The sequence below is a fragment of the Lethenteron reissneri genome, unplaced genomic scaffold (assembly GCF_015708825.2).
Source record: "Lethenteron reissneri isolate LAM-NWPU_2019-01 unplaced genomic scaffold, ASM1570882v1 scaffold_1638, whole genome shotgun sequence".
Lineage (NCBI taxonomy): Eukaryota > Metazoa > Chordata > Hyperoartia > Petromyzontiformes > Petromyzontidae > Lethenteron > Lethenteron reissneri.
Window position 1 is genome coordinate 2,592,879 of NW_026891375.1, and position 20,947 is coordinate 2,613,825.

Here is a 20,947-nt window from a genome sequence, read left to right on the forward strand (position 1 = left end):
GATGTGACTGCTGGAGTGTGACGTGGTGAGTTTTACGCGGTGTGGGATGTTGTGACGATGAGAGACACGGAGAATCAAGTAGTTGAACAGGATAAGGGGAAGTCAGGAAGCCCAACCAGGACACTGCAGCGTCTGTGGGACACACGGGGACACGGTGTGACGGGGTGAGTGTGAGGCTTTCTGAGTGTGACGTGGTGAAGTGTGACGCGGTGAGTGTGACGATGAGAGACACGGGGATCACTGTAGTTGAACAGGATCAGGAAGTCCAGGAAGTCCACCAGGAACTGCAGCGTCTGTGGGACACACGGGGACACGGTGGACGTGGTGAGTGTGACGTGCTGAGTGTGACGTGGTGAGTGTGACGCGGTGAGTGTGACGATGAGAGACACGGGGATCACGTAGTGAACAGGATCAGGAAGTCCAGGAAGTCCACCAGGAACTGCAGCGTCTGTGGGACACACGGGGACACGGTGTGACGTGGTGAGTGTGACGTGCTGAGTGTGACGTGGTGAGTGTGACGCGGTGAGTGTGACGATGAGAGACACGGGGATCACGTAGTTTGAACAGGATCAGGAAGTCCAGGAAGTCCACAGGAACTGCAGCGTCTGTGGGACACACGGGGACACGGTGTGACGATGGTGAGTGTGACGTGGTGAGTGTGACGTGGTGAGTGTGACGTGGTGAGTGTGACGCTGGTGAGTGTGACGTAGAGAGACACGGGGATCACGTAGTTGAAGAGGATCAGGAAGTCGAGGAAGTCCACGAGGAACTGCAGAGTCTGTGGGACACACGGGGACACGGTGTGACGTGGTGAGTGTGACGTAGAGCGACACGGGGATCACGTAGTTGAACAGGATCAGGAAGTCCAGGAAGTCCACCAGGAACTGCAGAGTCTGTGGGACACACGGGGACACGGTGTGACGTGGTGAGTGTGACGTAGAGCGACACGGGGATCACGTAGTTGAACAGGATCAGGAAGTCCACCAGGAACTGCAGCGTCTGTGGGACACACGCGGTATGACGTGGTGAGTGTGACGTGGTGAGTGTGACGTAGAGCGACACGGGGATCACATAGTTGAACAGGATCAGGAAGTCGAGGAAGTCCACCAGGAACTGCAGCGTCTGTGGGACACACGCGGTATGACGTGGTGAGTGTGACGTGGTGAGTGTGACGTAGAGCGACACGGGGATCACATAGTTGAACAGGATCGGGAAGTCCAGGAAGTCCACCAGGAACTGCAGCGTCTGTGGGACACACGCGGTATGACGTGCTGAGTGTGACGCTGAGTGTGACGCTGAGTGTGACGCTGGTGAGTGTGACGATGAGAGACACGGGGATCACATAGTTGAACAGGATCGGGAAGTCCAGGAAGTCCACCAGGAACTGCAGCGTCTGTGGGACACACGCAGGTATGACGTGCTGAGTGTGACGCTGAGTGTGACGCTGAGTGTGACGCTGGTGAGTGTGACGATGAGAGACACGGGGATCACGTAGTTGAAGAGGATCAGGAAGTCCAGGAAGTCCACCAGGAACTGCAGAGTCTGTGGGACACACGCGGTATGACGTGCTGAGTGTGACGCTCAGTGTGACGCTGGTGAGTGTAACGATGAGAGACACGGGGATCACGTAGTTGAAGAGGATCAGGAAGTCCAGGAAGTCCACCAGGAACTGCAGCGTCTGTGGGACACACGGGGACACGGTGTGACGTGGTGAGTGTGACGTGGTGAGTGTGACGTAGAGCGACACGGGGATCACGTAGTTGAACAGGATCAGGAAGTCCAGGAAGTCCACGAGGAACTGCAACGTCTGTGGGACACACGCGGTATGACGAGGTGAGTGTGACGTGGTGAGTGTGACGTAGAGCGACACGGGGATCACGTAGTTGAACAGGATCAGGAAGTCCAGAAAGTCCACCAGGAACTGCAGCGTCTGTGGGACACACGCGGTATGACGTGCTGAGTGTGACGTGGTGAGTGTGACGTGGTGAGTGTGACGTGGTGAGTGTGACGTAGAGCGACACGGGGATCACGTAGTTGAACAGGATCAGGAAGTCCAGGAAGTCCACCAGGAACTGCAGCGTCTGTGGGACACACGGGGACACGGTGTGACGTGGTGAGTGTGACGTGGTGAGTGTGACGCGGTGAGTGTGACGATGAGAGACACGGGGATCATGTAGTTGAACAGGATCAGGAAGTCCAGGAAGTCCACCAGGAACTGCAGCGTCTGTGGGACACACGGGGACACGGTGTGACGTGCTGAGTGTGACGTGGTGAGTGTGACGTGCTGAGTGTGACGTGCTGAGTGTGACGTGGTGAGTGTGACGCTGAGTGTGACGTGGTGAGTGTGACGTGGTGAGTGTGACGCTGGTGAGTGTGACGTGGTGAGTGTGACGCGGTGAGTGTGACGTAGAGCGACACGGGGATCACGGAGTTGAAGAGGATCAGGAAGTCCAGAAAGTCCACCAGGAACTGCAGAGTCTGTGGAGGTGAGCACGGTGGGACTTGGCGAGTGTGACGTGGTGAGTGTGACGTGGTGAGTGTGACGTGCTGAGTGTGACGCTGTTGAGTGTGACGATGGTGAGTGTGACGCTGAGTGTGACGTGCTGATTGTGACGTGCTGATTGTGACGTGCTGATTGTGACGAGCCGAGTGTGACGTGCCGAGTGTGACGAGCCGAGTGTGACGAGCCGAGTGTGACGATGCTGAGTGTGACGCGCCGAGTGTGACGCTGCCCTCACCGCGCTGCGCTGGGCGGGTCCCAGCGGCGGTGCCTCGTTGTACCAGGCGCCGGCGCCGCCCCGCCGGGCGTCCATCTGCCACACCGACTTGAGCACAACTCCCAGCAGAGCCTCACACAGCAGCAGGCACAGGTAGACCAGCAGGAACGAGTTCATAGACCTGTACACACACACACACGCGTACACACACACATGTACACACGTACACACACACGTACACACACGTGTACACACGCACGTACACACACACACGTACACACACACGTACACGCACACACACACGTACACACACACACCGACTTGAGCACAACTCCCAGCAGAGCCTCACACAGCAGCAGGACCAGGTAGACCAGCAGGAATGAGTTCATAGACCTGCACACACACGTACACACACACACGCACGTACACACACACGTACACACACGTACACACACACACACGTACACACACACACACACACGTACACACACGTACACACACACACACACACACGTACACACACGTACACACACACACGTACACACACACACGTACACACACGTACACACACACACGTACACACACACACACGTACACACACACACGTACACACACACACACGCACGTACACACGCACGTACACACACGTACACACACACGTACACACACACGTACACACACACACGTACACACACACACGTACACACACACGTACACACACACACACACGCGTCAACACACACACCAACACACACACATATACACACACGTACACACACACGCGTACACACACACACACGTACACACACACACACGTACACACACACGTACACACACACGTACACACACACACGTACACACACACACACACGTACACACACAGCTACACACACGTACACACACACACGTACACACACACACACACGTACACACACACACACACGTACACACACACACACACACGTACACACACACACGTACACACACACACGTACACACACACACACGTACACACACACACGTACACACACACACGTACACACACACACGTACACACACACACACACGTACACACACACACACGTACACACACACACGTACACACACACACACACACACGTACACACACAGCTACACACACACGTACACACACACACACGCACACACACGTACACACACACGTACACACACACACACACGCACACACACACGTACACACACAGCTACACACACGTACACACACACGTACACACACACACGCACACACACACGTACACACACAGCTACACACACACACGTGTACACACGTGGGACTCACACTTCGACGACGGAGCGCTTCTGCGACTTGGAGCGGTAGTTGAGCGCCATCTTGGTCTCCATGCCGGTGTAGACCGCGGCGCCTGCAGCGCACACGCACAAGGTTAGAGGTTAGTGGTTAGTGGTTTGCGGTTAGCGGTTAGAGGTTAGTGGTTAGCGGTTAGAGGTTAGCGGTTAGCGGTTAGCAGTTAGAGGTTAGTGGTTAGCGGTTAGAGGTTAGTGGTTAGCGGTTAGCGGTTAGAGGTTAGTGGTTAGCGGTTAGAGGTTAGTGGTTAGCGGTTAGAGGTTAGTGGTTAGCGGTTAGCGGTTAGAGGTTAGTGGTTAGCGGTTAGAGGTTAGAGGTTAATGGTTAGCGGTTAGAGGTTAGTGGTTAGCGGTTAGCGGTTAGCAGTTAGAGGTTAGTGGTTAGCGGTTAGAGGTTAGTGGTTAGCGGTTAACGGTTAGCGGTTAGTGGTTAGCGGTTAGCGGTTAGAGGTTAGTGGTTAGTGGTTAGCGGATAAAGGTTAGCAGTTGAAGGTTGGCGGTTAAAGGTTAGCGGTTAAGGGTTAGTGGTTGGTGGTTAGTGGTTAGCGGTTAGTGGTTAAAGGTTAGCGGTTAAAGGTCAGCGGTTAGTGGTTAGTGGTTAAAGGTTAGCGGTTAGTGGTTAGCGGTTAGTGGTTAGTGGTGCAGTGTTGAGTCTATGGGCAGTGTTGAGTCTATGGGTAGTGTTAGTCTAAGGTGCAGTGTTGAGTCTATGGTGCAGTGTTGAGTCTATGGTGCAGTGTTGAGTCTATGGTGCAGTGTTGAGTCTATGGTGCAGTGTTGAGTCTATGGTGCAGTGTTGAGTCTATGGTGCAGTGTTGAGTCTATGGTGCAGTGTTGAGTCTATGGTGCAGTGTTGAGTCTATGGGCAGTGTTGAGTCTATGGTGCAGTGTTGAGTCTATGGTGCAGTGTTGAGTCTATGGTGCAGTGTTGAGTCTATGAGCAGTGTTGAGTCTATGGTGCAGTGTTGAGTCTATGGGCAGTGTTGAGTCTATGGGCAGTGTTGAGTCTATGGTGCAGTGTTGAGTCTATGGTGCAGTGTTGAGTCTATGAGCAGTGTTGAGTCTATGAGCAGTGTTGAGTCTATGGTGCAGTGTTGAGTCTATGAGCAGTGTTGAGTCTATGGTGCAGTGTTGAGTCTATGAGCAGTGTTGAGTCTATGGTGCAGTGTTGAGTCTATGGTGCAGTGTTGAGTCTATGGTGCAGTGTTGAGTCTATGGGGCAGTGTTGAGTCTATGGGCTGTGTTGAGTCTATGGTGCAGTGTTGAGTCTGTGGTGCAGTGTTGAGTCTGTGGTGCAGTGTTGAGTCTATGGTGCAGTGTTGAGTCTATGGGTAGTGTTGAGTCTATGGGCAGTGTTGAGTCTATGGGTAGTGTTGAGTCTATGGTGCAGTGTTGAGTCTATGGTGCAGTGTTGAGTCTATGGTGCAGTGTTGAGTCTATGGTGCAGTGTTGAGTCTATGGTGCAGTGTTGAGTCTATGGGGCAGTGTTGAGTCTATGGTGCAGTGTTGAGTCTATGGTGCAGTGCTGAGTCTATGGTGCAGTGTTAAGTCTACGGTGCAGTGTTGAGTCTATGGTGCAGTGTTGAGTCTATGGTGCAGTGTTGAGTCTATGGTGCAGTGTTGAGTCTATGGTGCAGTGTTGAGTCTATGGGGCAGTGTTGAGTCTATGAGGCAGTGTTGAGTCTATGAGTGGCAGTGTTGAATCTATGGGCAGTGCTGAGTCTATGGTGCAGTGTTGAGTCTATGGTGCAGTGCTGAGTCTATGGGCAGTGTTGAGTCTATGGGCAGTGTTGAGTCTATGGGCAGTGTTGAGTCTATGGGCAGTGTTGAGTCTATGGGCAGTGTTGAGTCCATGGTGCAGTGTTGAGTCTATGAGTGGCAGTGTTGAATCTATGGGCAGTGTTGAGTCTATGGGCAGTGTTGAGTCTATGGGCAGTGTTGAGTCTATGGGCAGTGTTGAGTCTATGGTGCAGTGTTGAGTCTATGGGCAGTGTTGAGTCTATGGTGCAGTGTTGAGTCTATGGGCAGTGTTGAGTCTATGGGCAGTGTTGAGTCTATGAGTGGCAGTGTTGAGTCTATGGGCAGTGCTGAGTCTATGGGCAGTGTTGAGTCTATGAGTGGCAGTGTTGAGTCTATGGTGCAGTGTTGATTCTATGGTGCAGTGTTGAGTCTATGGTGCAGTGTTGAGTCTATGAGTGGCAGTGTTGAGTCTATGGTGCAGTGTTGAGTCTATGGTGCAGTGTTGAGTCTATGAGTGGCAGTGTTGAGTCTATGGTGCAGTGTTGAGTCTATGGTGCAGTGTTGAGTCTATGAGTGGCAGTGTTGAGTCTGAGTGGCAGTGTTGAGTCTATGGTGCAGTGTTGAGTCTATGAGTGGCAGTGTTGAGTCTGAGTGGCAGTGTTGAGTCTATGGTGCAGTGTTGAGTCTATGAGTGGCAGTGTTGAGTCTGAGTGGCAGTGTTGAGTCTATGGTGCAGTGTTGATTCTATGAGTGGCAGTGTTGAGTCTGAGTGGCAGTGTTGAGTCTATGGTGCAGTGTTGAGCCTATGGTGCAGTGTTGAGTCTATGGTGCAGTGTTGAGTCTATGAGTGGCAGTGTTGAGTCTGAGTGGCAGTGTTGAGTCTATGGTGCAGTGTTGAGTCTATGGTGCAGTGTTGAGTCTATGAGTGGCAGTGTTGAGTCTATGGTGCAGTGTTGAGTCTATGAGTGGCAGTGTTGAGTCTATGGTGCAGTGTTGAGTCTATGGTGCAGTGTTGAGTCTATGGGCAGTGTTGAGTCTATGAGTAGCAGTGTTGAGTCTATGGTGCAGTGCTGAGTCTACGGTGCCCCCCCCCCCCCACCACCACCACCACCGCCCCCCCACTACTCACCGTAGATGAAGTCGGTGTTCTTGAGCCGGGTTCCACGCAGCAGCAGATTCTCAGGTCCCAGGGCGCTGGAGGTGCGAGAGTTCAACCCTCCGCTCAGCACAAAGGTAAAGGTCTCCCCCCTGATACAGCCTCAACAGAATGTCGGGGCAAGTGCTGTTAGCGAGCACCTACGAAGGCCGGCGCTGGGGGTAGCTAGTGTGTGTCTCTGTGTGTCTCTGTGTGAGACACACAGAGACACACAGAGACACTCACACAGAGACACACAGAGACAGACAGAGACACATACAAAGCCACAGAGACACACAGAGACACTGACACAGAGACACAAAGAGACAGACACATACAAAGACACACAGAGACAGACAGAGACACACAGAGACACAAAGAAACAGACAGAGACACATACAGAGCCACAGATACACACAGAGACACTCACACAGAGACACAAAGAGACAGACACATACAGAAACACACAGAGACAGACACATACAGAGACACACAGAGACAGACAGAGACACACAGAGACACAAAGAGACAGACAGAGACACATACAGAGCCACAGAGACACACAGAGACACTCACACAGAGACACAAAGAGACACTCACACAGAGACACAGAGACAGACAGAGACACATACAGAGCCACAGAGACACACAGAGACACACAGAGACAGACAGAGACACATACAGAGCCACAGAGACACACAGAGACACTCACACAGAGACACACAGAGACAGACAGAGACACACAAAGACACAGACAGAGACACACAGAGACACCGACAGAGACACACAGAGACACGTGGAGACACAGACAGAGACACATACAGAGACACACAGAGAGACACACAGAGAGACACCGACAGAGACACACAGAGACACAGACACACAGAGACAAAGACAGAGACACACACAAAGCTCCCCTGTGTAGCCTCTAACAGGCTGTAGGGGCAAGTGCTGTTAGCGAGCAGCACCCTGTGAAGGCTACCGGCACTGTGGCACACGAGGGGGTGGGTGGCTACCAGCACCACGCCCGGCCGCCTTTGTCTCCCCAGTGGCGATGTTCACTACACACCGCTACACCAGCTACTCGTTTGAGGAGGCTGAGTCGACCTAGGGGAGGGCCCAGGAGCGGGAATCGAACTCGGGGTCGCCGGGTTCGTAGCGCGATGGAATCGGCAAGTCCACTCAGCTCCACGTCCTCCTGTACCACATCACTCCATCTCTTCTCTAGCACGTGCCACCCACTCACCCATCAGCTCCATCTCTTCTCTAGCCCATGCCACCCACTCACCCACCCACTCACCCATCAACTCCATCTCTTCTCTCGCCCGTGCCACCCACTCACCCACTCACTCACACACTCACCCACTCACCCACCCACTCACCCATCAGCTCCATCTCTTCTCCAGCCCGTGCTGTTTAGGCATGCGGTGGCTGGGCATGCGGTGGCTGGGCATGCGGGCTACATGACCCAGCCAACGCAGCCTTGCCTGCCGGAGGAGCTCTACCGATGAGACTTTGCCCAGATCTTTCAAGGATTTGTGAGCTCCTCACACAATCCAGCCTGGTTAAACCCAGGATGGATCGTAGGCAGGCCAGTCTGAATGTTTCTAACCGGTGGTTGGAAACACACTCACTAACACACACTAACACACTAACACACACACACTAACACACACACACTAACACACACACACACTAACACACACACACACTAACACACACACACTAACACACACACTAACACACACACTAACACACACACTCGCTCACTCACTCGGGGACGCTCAGCTCCGATTCCTCCGTGTTGTGGATGGTGATGTGACCTTCAAACCTGAGGGCAAAGGGCAGGGTCAGTCACCTGCCCAGGTCACTGGGTCACATGCACAGGTCAAAAGGTCACATGCACAGGTCAAAAGGTCACATGCCCAGGCCAACAGGTCACATGCACAGGTCAACAGGTCACATGCCCAGGTCAACGGGTCACATGCACAGGTCATTGGGCCACTAAAGCATGACCTCTACTCACGCACAGAGGTCACCGCGCGTGTGTAGAGGTCGTTAGGTCACAGAGGCCATATCAGCTGTACAGGTAACAAGGTTATAGTTTGAGGTCACCAGCTCACCTGTACAGGTCACCAGGTGACCTCTACAGGTCACCAGGTGACCTGTAGAGGTCACCAGCTCACCCATAGAGGTCACCAGGTCACCAGTAGAGGTCACCAGCTCACCCATAGCGGTCACCAGCTCACCCGTAGAGGTCACCAGCTCACCCATAGAGGTCACCAGCTCACCCATAGAGGTCACCATCTCACCTGTAGAGGTCACCAGATCACCCATAGAGGTCACAGGGTCACCAGTAGAGGTCACGAGGTCACCTGTAGAGGTCACCAGCTCACCTGTAGAGGTCGGGCTGTGGCTGGCGACATTCCACGGCGGCGGAGAACCCAGAAAAGTCTTGTGGAGAGCGAACGCGGGGCGAGCGAGCGGGGGCAAAGTACGTCTGTCAACAACAACCACAACAACCACAATCATCACCACCACAACCACAACAACCACCACCACCACCACAACAACCATCACCACCAAACGTACTTTGCCCCCCGCACGCGGGGCGAGCGAGCGGGGGCAAAGTACGTCTGTCAACCACAACCACAACAAACATCACCACCACAACCATCACCACCACAACCATCACCACCACAACCATCACCACCACAACCATCACCACAACCACCATCACCATCATCACGGTAACAAGTACGTCTGTCAACCACCACCACCACTACCATCACCACCATCAAAGACAAAGCTCCCCCGTGTAGCCTCTAACAGACTGCAGGGGCAAGTGCTGTTAGTAGCGAGTAGCAGCAGCACCTATGAAGGTAGACACAGGCAAAGGTCCCCCGTGTAGCCTCTAACAGGCTGTAGGGGCAAGTGCTGTTAGTAGCGAGTAGCAGCAGCACCTATGAAGGTAGACACAGGCAAAGGTCCCCCGTGTAGCCTCTAACAGGCTGTAGGGGCAAGTGCTGTTAGTAGCGAGTAGCAGCAGCACCTATGAAGGTAGACACAGGCAAAGGTCCTCCGTGTAGCCTCTAACAGGCTGTAGGGGCAAGTGCTGTTAGTAGCAGCAGCGCTTATGAAGGCTACCGGCACTGTGGCACACGAGGGGGTGGGTGGCTACCAGCACCACGCCCGGCCGCCTTTGTCTCCCCAGCTACACCAGCTACTCGTTTGAGGCCGAGTGGACCTAGGGGAGATTCAGGGAACGGTTCAGATAATCGTCACTGGCTTTGGCCGTGAGTGGGTGACTGTGTGGGTGAATGTGTGGGTGAGTGAGTGACTGTGTGAGTCACTGGGTGAGTGACTGTGTGGGTGACTGAGTGAGTGACTGTGGGTGACTGTGTGGGTGACTGAGTGGGTGACTGGGTGGGTGACTGCGTGAGTGACTGTAGGTGACTGCGTGGGTGACTGAGTGGGTGACTGTGTGAGTGACTGAGTGGGTGGCTGAGTGGGTGACTGCGTGAGTGACTGTAGGTGACTGCGTGGGTGACTGAGTGGGTGACTGTGTGAGTGACTGAGTGGGTGGCTGAGTGGGTGACTGAGTGAGTGACTGCGTGAGTGACTGTGTGGGTGACTGCGTGAGTGACTGTGGGTGACTGCGTGGGTGACTGAGTGGGTGACTGTGTGAGTGACTGCGTGAGTGACTGAGTGAGTGACTGTGTGGGTGACTGTGTGGGTGACTGCGTGGGTGACTGCGTGGGTGACTGAGTGAGTGACTGTGGGTGACTGCGTGAGTGACTCAATGGGTGACTGGGTGAGTGACTGTGTGGGTGACTGCGTGAGTGACTGTGGGTGACTGCGTGGGTGACTGAGTGGGTGACTGTGTGAGTGACTGCGTGAGTGACTGAGTGGGTGGCTGAGTGGGTGACTGAGTGAGTGACTGTGTGGGTGACTGTGTGGGTGACTGCGTGGGTGACTGAGTGAGTGACTGTGGGTGACTGCGTGAGTGACTCAATGGGTGACTGGGTGAGTGACTGTGTGGGTGACTGGGTGAGTGATGGGTGAGTGACTGTGGGTGACTGCGTGAGTGACTCAATGGGTGACTGGGTGAGTGACTGTGTGGGTGACTGGGTGAGTGACTGTGGGTGACTGCGTGAGTGACTATGGGTGACTGGGTGAGTGACTGCGTGAGTGACTGCGTGAGTGACTGCGTGGGTGACTGGGTGGGTGGTGGGTGACTGTGTGGGTGACTGTATGGGTGACTGAGTGAGTGAGTGACTGGGTGAGTGACTGTGTGAATGACTCTATGGGTGACTCTGTGGGTGACTACGTGAATGACTGCGTGAGTGACTCTGTGGGTGACTGAGTGGGTGACTGTGGGTGACTGTGTGAGTGACTGCGTGGGTGACTGCGTGGGTGACTGCGTGGGTGACTCTATGGGTGACTCTGTGGGTGACTGTGTGAGTGACTGTGTGAGTGACTGAGTGGGTGACTCTATGGGTGACTCTGTGGGTGACTGTGTGAGTGACTGTGTGGGTGAGTGATTGGGTGATTGACTGAGTGAGTGAGTGACTGGGTGATTGACTGAGTGACTGCGTGAGTGACTGAGTGACTCTGTGGGTGACTCTATCGGTGACTCTATGGGTGACTCTATGGGTGACTCTGTGGGTGACTCTGTGGGTGACTCTGTGGGTGACTCAGTGTGTGACTGTGTGGGTGTGTGAGTGACTGAGTGAGTGAGAGACTGCGTGAGTGACTGAGTGGGTGACTCTGTGGGTGACTATGTGGGTGACTATGGGTGACTCTGTGGGTGACTCTGTGGGTGACTCTGTGGGTGACTCTGTGGGTGACTCTGTGGGTGACTGAGTGGGTGACTCTGTGGGTGACTCTGTGGGTGACTGTGTGAGTGACTGAGTGGGTGACTCTGTGGGTGACTCTGTGGGTGACTGCGTGGGTGACCTTGAGGTCGGTCTCGCCGTCCAGGCTCGCCGTGGTGACGAGCGCTCGCCCATCGCTCCAGTTGGATGCGAGCAGCACAAGGTCGCACGGGAACGACTCCTCGCTCCGCACGTACACAATGTCCCCCACCTGCTCCACCACCACCACCACAACAACCAACACCACCACCACTATAACATCAACCACTATCACCACCACCACAACCACTACAACATCAACCACAACCACTACAACATCAACCACTATCACCACCACCACCACCACATCAACAACAACTACCACCACCACCACCACATCAACAACATCATGTGTGTGTGTGTACGTGTGTGTACGTGTACGTGTGTGTACGTGTGTGTGTGTGTGTACGTGTGTGTGTGTACGTGTGTGTGTACGTGTGTGTGTGTACGTGTGTACGTGTGCGTGTACGTGTGTGTGTACGTGTGTACGTGTGCGTGTGTGTGTACGTGTACGTGTGTGTACGTGTGCGTGTGTGTACGTGTGTGTGTGTGTGTACGTGTGTGTGTGTGTGTACGTGTGTGTGTGTGTGTATGTGTACGTGTGTGTATGTGTACGTGTGTGTATGTGTACGTGTGTGTGTGTGTACGTGTGTGTGTGTACGTGTGTGTGTACGTGTGTGTGTGTGTACGTGTGTGTGTGTACGTGTGTGTGTGTACATGTGTGTGCGTGTACTCACACGAACATGCTTGCAGCGCGTGCGCACCAGGTGTCCGCTCTTCACGGTGTAGACGTCTGCGTGGTTCGCTTCCCCGTCGGCGCGGTGGCGCAGCCAGTCCTCGTAGCCCTGCGGGCGCACACACACACACACACATGTACACACACACACACACGTACATGTACACACACACGTATACACACACACACACGTATACACACACACACGTACACACACACACACACACACAGTACACACACACACACACATGTACATGTACACACACACACATGTACATGTACACACACACATGTACACACACACGTACACACACACGCACATACACACACATGCACACACACATGCACACACACATGCACACACACATGCACACACACACATACACACACACACACACGTACACACACACACGTATACACACACACACGTACACACACACACGTATACACACACACACGTACACACACACATGTACATGTACACACACACACGTATACACACACGCGCGTACACACACACACACATGTACACACATATACACACACACACTCACACATGTACACAGACGCACACACATCACACACATACATACACACGTACACACACACTCGCACGCACGTACACTCACCGACACGTTTACACACACACGCGTACACACACGCACTCACACACTCGTGCACGTGTATACACGTACACACACGCACGTACATACACACACACACGTACACACACGTACTCACACACACACACACGCGCATACACGCAAACACGCGCACACACGCGCACACACACACGTATACACAGACACACACGTACACGTATACACTCACACATGTACACACACATACATACACACGTACACACGTATACACACACTGACACACACACTGACAGGGTGTGTGTGTCAGTGTGTGTGGCGTGCGTGTTGCTCAGGGCTCGATGGCCGTGACGGTGATGACGAACCCACACACACACGTACACACACACAGACACACTCACACATGTACACACACACACACGTACACACACACACGTACACACACGCGCACCTGCTTGATGGCCGTGACCGTGATGACGAACACGCGCACACACACACACGTACACGCACACACACACACGTGCACACACACACACGTACACACACACACACGTACACACACACACGTACACACACACACACACACCTGCTTGATGGCCGTGACGGTGATGACGAACACGCACACACACGTTTACACACGTACACACACACGTACACACACACACACCTACACACACACACATGTACACACACGTACACACGTACACACACACACACTCACCTGCTTGATGGCCGTGACCGTGATGACGAACACGCACACACACGTTTACACACGTACACACACACGTACAAACACACACACACACGTACACACACACACGTACACACACACACGTACACACACACACGTACACACTCACCTGCTTGATGGCTGTGACGGTGATGACGAACACACACACACACACACGTACACATACACACGTACACACACACACGTACACACACACGTACACACACACACACACGTACACACACACACACGCACACACACGCGCACCTGCTTGATGGCCGTGACCGTGATGACGAACACACACACGTACACACACACACACGTACACACACACGTACACACACACACGTATACACACACACGTACACACACACACACGTACACACACACACGTACACACACACACACGTACACACACACACACGTACACACACACACACGTACACACACACGCACCTGCTTGATGGCCGTGACGGTGATGACGAAGAGCAGCGGCACTCCGCTCGTCACGGGACTGGTCGGCGTGTCCACGAGCAGCTGCGGTGGAGGGCGCACAAAGACAAAGATCACCCATATAGCCTTAACATACTGTAGGGGCAAGTGCTGTTAGCGAGCACCTATAAAGGCCGGCACGTCGCACGAGGGGGTGGGTGGTCAGCACCACGCCCGACCGCCTTTGTCTCCCCAGTGGCGATGTTTACACACCGCACCAGGTACTCATTTGAGGCTGAGTCGACCTAGGGGAGGCCCAGGACCGGTTCAGATAATCGTCACTGGTGGTGTTGGCCGTGAGCGGGAATCGAACCCGTGTCGCCGGGTTCGTAGCGCAGCGTAGCGGTAACCGCTACACCCACCGCTCCCCACGCACACACACACAGGTACACACACACAGACTCATGGGTACAAAGACAAAGATCCCCCGCGTAGCCTACAACAGACTGTTGTGCCACGGTGGGGAGATGTTGACTACCTCGCCCAGTACGCAGGAGGTCGTGGGTCCGATCGCACCACCAACCACACCTGCTGAATATTTGTGTGTGGCTAGGAGATGTTGACTACCTCGCCCGGTACGCAGGAGGTCGTGGGTCCGATCGCAACACCAACCACACCTGCTGTATATTTGCGTGTGGCTAGGAGATGTTGACTACCTCGCCCGGTACGCAGGAGGTCGTGGGTCAGATCGCGACCCTGACATCGCCTGCTGTATATTTGTGTGTGGCTAGGAGATGTTGACTACCTCGCCAGGTACGCAGGAGGTCGTGGGTCCGATCGCGACCCTGACATTGCCTGCTGTATATTTGTGTGTGGCTAGGAGACGTTGACTACCTCGCCCGGTACGCAGGAGGTCGTGGGTCCGATCGCGACCCTGACATCGCCTGCTGTATCATCGTCATCATCATCCTCACGCGGAAATATACGGGTTGACGTTGATTCTAAATGTGGATGCAAAAACCGAGGACGCGGAGACAAAATCCACGTGACCACGGGGACAGAGAACACGGGGAGAGAGACGAGAGAGGATCGAACCCACGACCACCTGCCCACCAGGCGAGGTCGTCAACATCCACCTAGCCACCATGATGATGAGAGACACACAAACTCCACATATACAGCAGCAGGGATGGAACCCACGACCTCCTGGAGACCAGGCGAGGTAGTCAACATCTCCTAGCCACCGTGATGATGAGAGAGACACGCAAACTCCAAATATACAGCAGCAGCAGGCATCGTCAGGGTCGGGGTCGAACCCACGACCTCCTGTAGACCAGGCGAGGTAGTTAACATCTCCTAGCCACCGTGATGATGATGAGAGACGCAGACTCCACAAATATACAGCAGCAGGGATAGAACCCACGATCTCCTGCACACCAGGCGAGGTAGTCAACATCTCCTAGCCACCGTGATGATGATAAGAGACACCACAAACTCCACATATACAGCAGCAGCAGGCTTCGTCAGAGTCGGGGTCAAACCCACGACCTCCTGCACACCAAGCGAGGTCGTCAACATCCACCTAGCCACCGTGATGATGATGAGGGAGAGACGCAGACTCCACATATACAGCAGCAGCAGGCGTCAGGGTCGGGGTTGAACCCACGACCTCCTGTAGACCAGGCGAGGTAGTCAACATCTCCTAGCCACCGTGGTGATGATGATGATGATGAGAGAGACGCAGACTCCAAATATACAGCAGCAGCAGCAGGCATCGCCAGTGTCGGGATCGAACCCACGACCTCCTGTATACCAGGCGAGGTAGTCAACATCTCCTAGCCACGGTGGGGGCGAGCGAACGGAGGTAGCAGAGGGAGCGGGGGTTTGTCCCGACCGACGCGGGCGGGCGGCGGGTGGCGGGCAGGAGAACACTCGCCTGGATGAGGAAGACCATGAGGAAGTAGAGGTTCGCGATTCGTCGGAACTGCTCAAACAGATTCTTCGGGATGAAGTTCCACAGCGTGTACTGCAAGGCCAAGGGGGGTGGGGGGGTGGGGGGGTGGGGGGGGTGGGGGTGGGGGGTGGGGGAGGGGGCACAGGCAGCCGAGACAGGCTTCAGGGCAGAGGTCGCAACCGGGTACCCGGTACCCGTACCCTACCCGATACCCTACCCTACCCGATACCCGTACCCAATACCTGTACCCTACCCGATACCCGGCTACCCGTACCCAATACCCGTACCCTACCCGATACCCGTACCCAATACCCGTACCCTACCCGGCACCCGTACCCGGTACCCGTACCCTACCCGATACCCGGCTACCCGATACCCGTACCCTACCCGATACCCGTACCCTACCCGACACCCGTACCCTACCCGATACCCGTACCCTACCCGATACCCGTACCCTACCCGGTACCCGTACCCTACTCGATACCCGATCCCTACCTGATACCCGTACCCTACCCGATACCCTACCCGATACCCGTACCCTACCCGATACCCGTACCCTACCCGATACCCGTCCCCTACCCGATACCCGGCTACCCGCACCCGATACCCGTACCCTACCTGACACCCGTACCCTACCCGATACCCGGTACCCGGCCGGGTACGGGTACGGGTAGACCGTGAGTCACCTGTGAGTCACCGTTTGTCACTCGTTTCCCAACGTCTTGTCTCTTCTCACAATTCAAGTTCCTAGAATCAACCCACCCACGCCTGCAACGTGGCTTCATCCCAAACGGTGACTCACCAGTGACTCACGGCCTACCCGTACCCAGCTGGGTACGGGTAGCCGGGTACGAGTAGGGTACGGGTATCGGGTACCCGGTTGCGACCTCTGCCACCCGCCCCTCCCACGGTAGAGGTGCCACCTAGCCTGGTACGGGCGCCGCGGGTCACCGGCAATCACCTTGGACGAGGTGATGGTGTTGTCGCGGTACGAGTGCTGCACGTACGGTCCCGGCGGGAAGCCATCGCCCACGTGGATGGAGCGGAGGTCGACCTGTGGAACGGATCTTCTCAGCCCCTGTGGACACACGGGGGGAGAAGGGTAGGGGTGCGCATTGCTCTTTGGTTCTATCGGTAAAGTCACGCAGAGAGAGAAAGTATGAAACTTCTCGGCTCTTTCGGTAAAGTCACGTAGAAAGGACATAGTAAAATAATAAAAATAAAACATAATAAAATATTATGCAGGGATTCATCTTCTCGGTTCTTTCGGTAAAGTCATGTAGAAGGTAAATAATAAAATAATAAAAATAAAACATAATAAAATGCAATTCTCACGACGTTTCGGCCACAACGCAAGCAGCCGTCCTCGGGTGAAGAACAGGTCTGTCGGAAAGACAGCGTCTGAATGAACAGGTCTGTCGGAAAGACAGCGTCTGAATGAACAGGTCTGTCGGAAAGACAGCGTCTGAATGAACAGGTCTGTCGGAAAGACAGCGTCTGAATGAACAGGTCTGTTGGAAAGACAGCGTCTGAATGAACAGGTCTGTCGGAAAGACAGCGTCTGAATGAACAGGTCTGTCGGAAAGACAGCGTCTGAATGAACAGGTCTGTCGGAAAGACAGCGTCTGAATGAACAGGTCTGTCGGAAAGACAGCGTCTGAATGAACAGGTCTGTCGGAAAGACAGCGTCTGAATGAACAGGTCTGTCGGAAAGACAGCGTCTGAAAGAACAGGTCTGTCGGAAAGACAGCGTCTGAAAGAACAGGTCTGTCGGAAAGACAGCGTCTGAATGAACAGGTCTGTCAGAAAGACAGCGTCTGAATGAACAGGTCTGTCGGAAAGACAGCGTCTGAATGAACAGGTCTGTCGGAAAGACAGCGTCTGAATGAACAGGTCTGTCGGAAAGACAGCGTCTGAATGAACAGGTCTGTCGGAAAGACAGCGTCTGAATGAACAGGTCTGTCGGAACCTAGTTACAGCGTCTGAATGAACAGGTCTGTCGGAAAGACAGCGTCTGAATGAACAGGTCTGTCGGAAAGACAGCGTCTGAATGAACAGGTCTGTCGGAAAGACAGCGTCTGAATGAACAGGTCTGTCGGAAAGACAGCGTCTGAATGAACAGGTCTGTCGGAAAGACAGCGTCTGAATGAACAGGTCTGTCGGAAAGACAGCGTCTGAAAGAACAGGTCTGTCGGAAAGACAGCGTCTGAAAGAACAGGTCTGTCGGAAAGACAGCGTCTGAAAGAACAGGTCTGTCGGAAAGACAGCGTCTGAATGAACAGGTCTGTCGGAAAGACAGCGTCTGAATGAACAGGTCTGTCGGAAAGACAGCGTCTGAATGAACAGGTCTGTCGGAAAGACAGCGTCTGAATGAACAGGTCTGTCGGAAAGACAGCGTCTGAATGAACAGGTCTGTCGGAAAGACAGCGTCTGAAAGAACAGGTCTGTCGGAAAGACAGCGTCTGAAAGAACCGGTCTGTCGGAAAGACAGCGTCTGAATGAACAGGTCTGTCGGAAAGACAGCGTCTGAATGAACAGGTCTGTCGGAAAGACAGCGTCTCAAAGAACAGGTCTGTCGGACAGACAGCGTCTCAAAGAACAGGTCTGTCGGACAGACAGCGTCTGAATGAACACCACCAGGCTTGGAGCGTATATTCAAGGTGTTCTTCCCCCTCCAACCCTTAAATATACACTCCAAGCCTGGGGTGTTTCATTCAAGGAGTTGTTAAAGGATTTGAAAGAGTTGCTCAAGGAGTTGTTAAAGGGTTTGTTCAAGGAGTTGCTCAAGGGTTTGTTAAAGGATTTGTAAGAGGAGTTAAAGGGTTTGTTAAAGGAGTTGTTAAAGGATTTGTTAAAGGATTTGTAAGAGTTTTTCAAGGAGTTGTTAAAGGGTTTGTTCAAGGAGTTGTTAAATGAGTTGTAAGAGGAGTTGTAAGAGGAGTTAAAGGGTTTGTTAAAGGATTTGTTATAGGTTTAGAGGAGTTGTTAGATGAATGGTTAGATGAGTTGTTAGATGAGTTGCAAGATGAGTTGCAAGATGAGTTGCAAGATGAATGGTTAGATGAATGGTTAGATGAATGGCTAGATGAATGGTTAGATGAATGGTTAGATGAATGGTTAGATGAATGGTTAGATGAATTGTTAGATGAATGGTTACATGAATGGTTAGATGAATGGTTAGATGAATGGTTAGATGAATGGTTAGATGAATGGTGAAATGAGTTGTTAGATGAGTTGTTAAATGAGTTGTAAGATGAATGGTTAGATGAATGGTTAGATGAGTTGTTAAATGAGTTGTTAGATGAGTTCCAAGATGAACGGTTAGATGAGTTCATATTCTTGGTTCTTTCGGTAAAGTCACGTAGAAGGGATATAATAAAATAATAAAACATAATAAGATACAATTCTCACGACGTTTCGGCCACAACGCAAGCAGCCACCCTCAGGTGAAGAACAGGGCTATCGGAAAGACAGCGTCCTAATGAGGACGCTGTCTTTACGACAGCCCTGTTCTTCGTCAGAATTTTATCTTATCATGTTTTATTTTCATTATTTAATGTTGAATTTTTATTATTTTATTATTTCCCTTCTGCGTGACTTTACCGAAAGAACCAAGAATATGAATCCATGCAGTCACGAAAGCTTTAAATCGAAAAAAAAGGCTAGATGAAGTTGTTGAGTTACCCGAGTTGTTAAACGAGTGGCTAAATGGTTCGTTAAATGACTTATTAGATTACTTAAAAGAGTTGTTAAAAATAAACTAAAACTCAACATCAACACCGGTCGTAGGCCGCGGCCTAGTAGCACCGCCACGCATCCTCGGCCTTGCCTAATGGCCCCGCGGGATTCGCGTGCGACGTGCCGGCAGGAGCCTAGCTAGTCAAGCCGGGGGGGCTGGTGGGTGTCGTCCCGTACCAGAATGGCGAGGATTCGCTCCAGCATGACCAGCGATGCTCGTGCATAACGAGACGAGAGACGCGCTGAGGCACCGAGAGGAGGGAGACGGCGGCGGCGGCGGTGAGGAAGGCGACGAGACGGTGACGAGACGGCGGCCGCGGGGAGAACCTCCTGCTAAGACGGCGGCCAAGACACCCGAGTGACGCTTCCGGGTACGGGGGGTGGAGGTGGGGGGCGGGGGGGGGTCACCGAACCCCTGACTCCGCCCACAACCCCCTACCCCACCCCGCAAACTCCCCTGACTCCGCCCACAACCCCCTACCCCACCCCGCAAACCCCCCTGACTCCGCCCACAACCACCTACCCCACCCCGCAAACTCCCCTGACTCCGCCCACAACCCCCTACCCCACCCCGCAACCCCCCCCTACCCCACCCACCACCCCCTACCCCACCCACTCCCCCTACCCCACCCTCACCCCCTACCCCACCCTCACCCCCTACCCCACACCGCAAACCCCCCCTACCCCACCCTCACCCCTCTACCCCACCCACACCCCCTACCCCACCCTCACCCCCTACCCCACCCTCACCCCCTACCCCACCCCGCAAAACCCCCCCGACCCCACCTCCTACCACACCCCCTGACCCCACCCACACCCCCTACCCCACCCACCACCCCCTACCCACCCACCACCCCTACCCCACAAACCCCCCTGACCTCACCCACATCCCCTACCCCACCCCTGGCC

General features: G+C 53.8%; 1 protein-coding gene across 1 annotated transcript; it reads right to left on the bottom strand.

The window, feature by feature from the left end:
* Positions 1-394: 394 nt before the first annotated feature.
* LOC133362966 (phospholipid-transporting ATPase IH-like) lies at positions 395-20,403 on the bottom strand. The gene is made up of 20 exons (XM_061581943.1): positions 20,216-20,403; positions 17,262-17,378; positions 16,283-16,372; positions 14,371-14,451; positions 12,587-12,694; positions 11,893-12,021; positions 9,330-9,433; positions 8,708-8,764; positions 6,928-6,992; positions 4,036-4,117; positions 2,739-2,898; positions 1,619-1,678; positions 1,492-1,542; positions 1,343-1,393; positions 1,195-1,245; positions 1,072-1,122; positions 937-999; positions 822-893; positions 728-778; positions 395-448 (listed from the first exon to the last, which is right to left on the bottom strand). The coding sequence occupies exons 1-20, from the start codon at positions 20,240-20,242 to the stop codon at positions 395-397; spliced, it is 1,524 nt and encodes a 507-aa protein (XP_061437927.1). The 5' UTR covers positions 20,243-20,403.
* Between the last annotated feature and the right edge of the window lie 544 nt (positions 20,404-20,947).